The 1,712-nt window shown below is 74.2% G+C and overlaps 1 protein-coding gene across 1 annotated transcript in view; it reads left to right on the plus strand.

Annotated features, from left to right (window-relative positions):
• The window catches only part of LOC101618412 (uncharacterized protein KIAA1109), a 41,406-nt gene that overhangs the window by 14,702 nt on the left and 24,992 nt on the right, over nucleotides 1-1,712 (plus strand). Inside the window, exons 12-15 of the mRNA XM_012734828.1 lie at nucleotides 67-164; nucleotides 759-937; nucleotides 1,028-1,134; nucleotides 1,643-1,704. Of these exons, the coding sequence (XP_012590282.1) occupies nucleotides 67-164; nucleotides 759-937; nucleotides 1,028-1,134; nucleotides 1,643-1,704 (446 nt within the window). The remainder of the gene's footprint in view (nucleotides 1-66; nucleotides 165-758; nucleotides 938-1,027; nucleotides 1,135-1,642; nucleotides 1,705-1,712) is intronic.

Consider the following 1,712-nt stretch of genomic DNA (forward strand, 5'->3'; position numbering starts at 1 on the left):
CCTGGGCCCGCCTCGGCCGGCGCGTTCGCGGCGACCCCTGCCTGAGCGGCGTCTCTGTGTGTGCAGTGTACCTGGCGGCCTGCGGGGAGACCCTGACCCTGGACTTCTCCCTGCCCTTCACGGACTTCGTTCCCACCACGTGCAGCACCAAGTTCTCCGTCCGGGTCAGTGTCGCTGCGCCAGGTCCCTCCGGCCCCCCGGTCCCCCCAGCGGCCCTCGTGGCCTTCGCAGTCTGTGCCGTGAGCCCGGCCCCAGTGCACGCTGAGCCGGCCGCTCCCTGGCGCCCCGGCCTCCCGGGGCCGGCCTGTCTGTTCGCGGCCTCAGCTCGGCCGTCCACCACGTCTGCGGCCTCGGGCGCCCCCCTTGGCTCCGTCCCCACCCACCGGGGCTGGGGGGGCACACATCTCCCTGCCTGTCACCGGGAGGCCAGGGCAGAGGCTGCCTGTGGCTCCCGGCCGGCTGGGGGGCGGGCAGCAGCGCGGTCTGGGTCCAGTGGCGGGGCCGCCCCGGCCTGCTGCTGCCCGCACCCTGCAGCAGGTCTGGCAGGGCGTGCCCTGGCGTGAACACCGACCCCGGGGTCCCCTGGGCGCCCTGACATGCTCGTCCCCTAAACCTCCTTGGGGTGCTCACAGGACTCTTCGCGGTCCCGTGTGTGTCTCGACGTGCCTGTCCCCTCCGCGGCCCCCTCCATGGTGGGGTGGGGCAGGGCTGGCCGGGAGTGGCCCCACTTCATTGCGTCGCTGCCAACACGCTTCCAGGGGGACGAGGTGGACCTGCACCTGTTCCTGCCGGACTGCCACCCCAGTAAATACTCGCTGTCCATGCTGGTGAGGAGCTGCCGCGCCCGCGGGCCGGCCCCCGACGCCGGCGTTCCCGCCGAGGGCCCGAGCGGCCCGAAGGCTGCCAAGCCCAAGTGGCGCAACGTCACGCAGGAGCGGTGGGTGCCCCAGCCGGCCCCGCCCCGCGCCCGCCAGGCGTCAGCACTGCACACGCGTGCGGGCCTGACCGGACACTCTTGCGCCCCAAGGGCCGGCTGGGTGGAGTGCTGGACCGTCCCGAGCGTCGTGCTCACGATCGACTACACCTGGCACCCCATCTACCCACAGCGCGCAGAGGAGCAGCTCAAGCAGTCGCGTGAGTGCGGCCGTGGGCTCTGGGGGCTGACAGCCGCCGCGCTGCCTGCGGGTTCCGCCCGCCCCGCGCCGACATTGCGCCTTGGCGCGCCGCAGGCTGGAGCGGGGTGTCCCGGGCAGGGCGGGGAGGGGCCACATGCAGGGGTCTGCCCAGCGCAGCCTCGCGCTGGGCGGGTCACTTCTTCCCGCCCCTGGCAGCCGCGTGCCAGGCTCTGAGAGGAGGCTGCACCTGAAGGCGGTCGTGGGCCGGGGCCGCCGGGCCCGCGGTGCTGTGGTGTGCGGGCTTTGCCTCCTGCCTGCCGGGTGGGCCGAGCCGCCAGGTGCGCGGGCCCATGGCCACAGCTCCTTGCCTGTGGCAGCCTCGGCCCTTTGGGGTGGCGGTGGGTGTGACGCCCCGTGTTTAGTGGGGCGCTCGCCCCCTCCCGGGAAGGCGGGGTCACGCCGTGTGTGGTCCTCGAGCCGTCTCGGAGCCGCCCCCTCCTCCCCTTCCGCCTTCCCGGTTCGTCCAGTGTCTGAGATGGAGGAGACGCTGCTGTCCGTGCTGCGGCCGGCCCAGCGGGCGCCCGCCAGAGCCGCGCC

This window comes from Condylura cristata, unplaced genomic scaffold, assembly GCF_000260355.1.
Source record: "Condylura cristata isolate star-nosed mole 26May11 unplaced genomic scaffold, ConCri1.0 scaffold00075, whole genome shotgun sequence".
Lineage (NCBI taxonomy): Eukaryota > Metazoa > Chordata > Mammalia > Eulipotyphla > Talpidae > Condylura > Condylura cristata.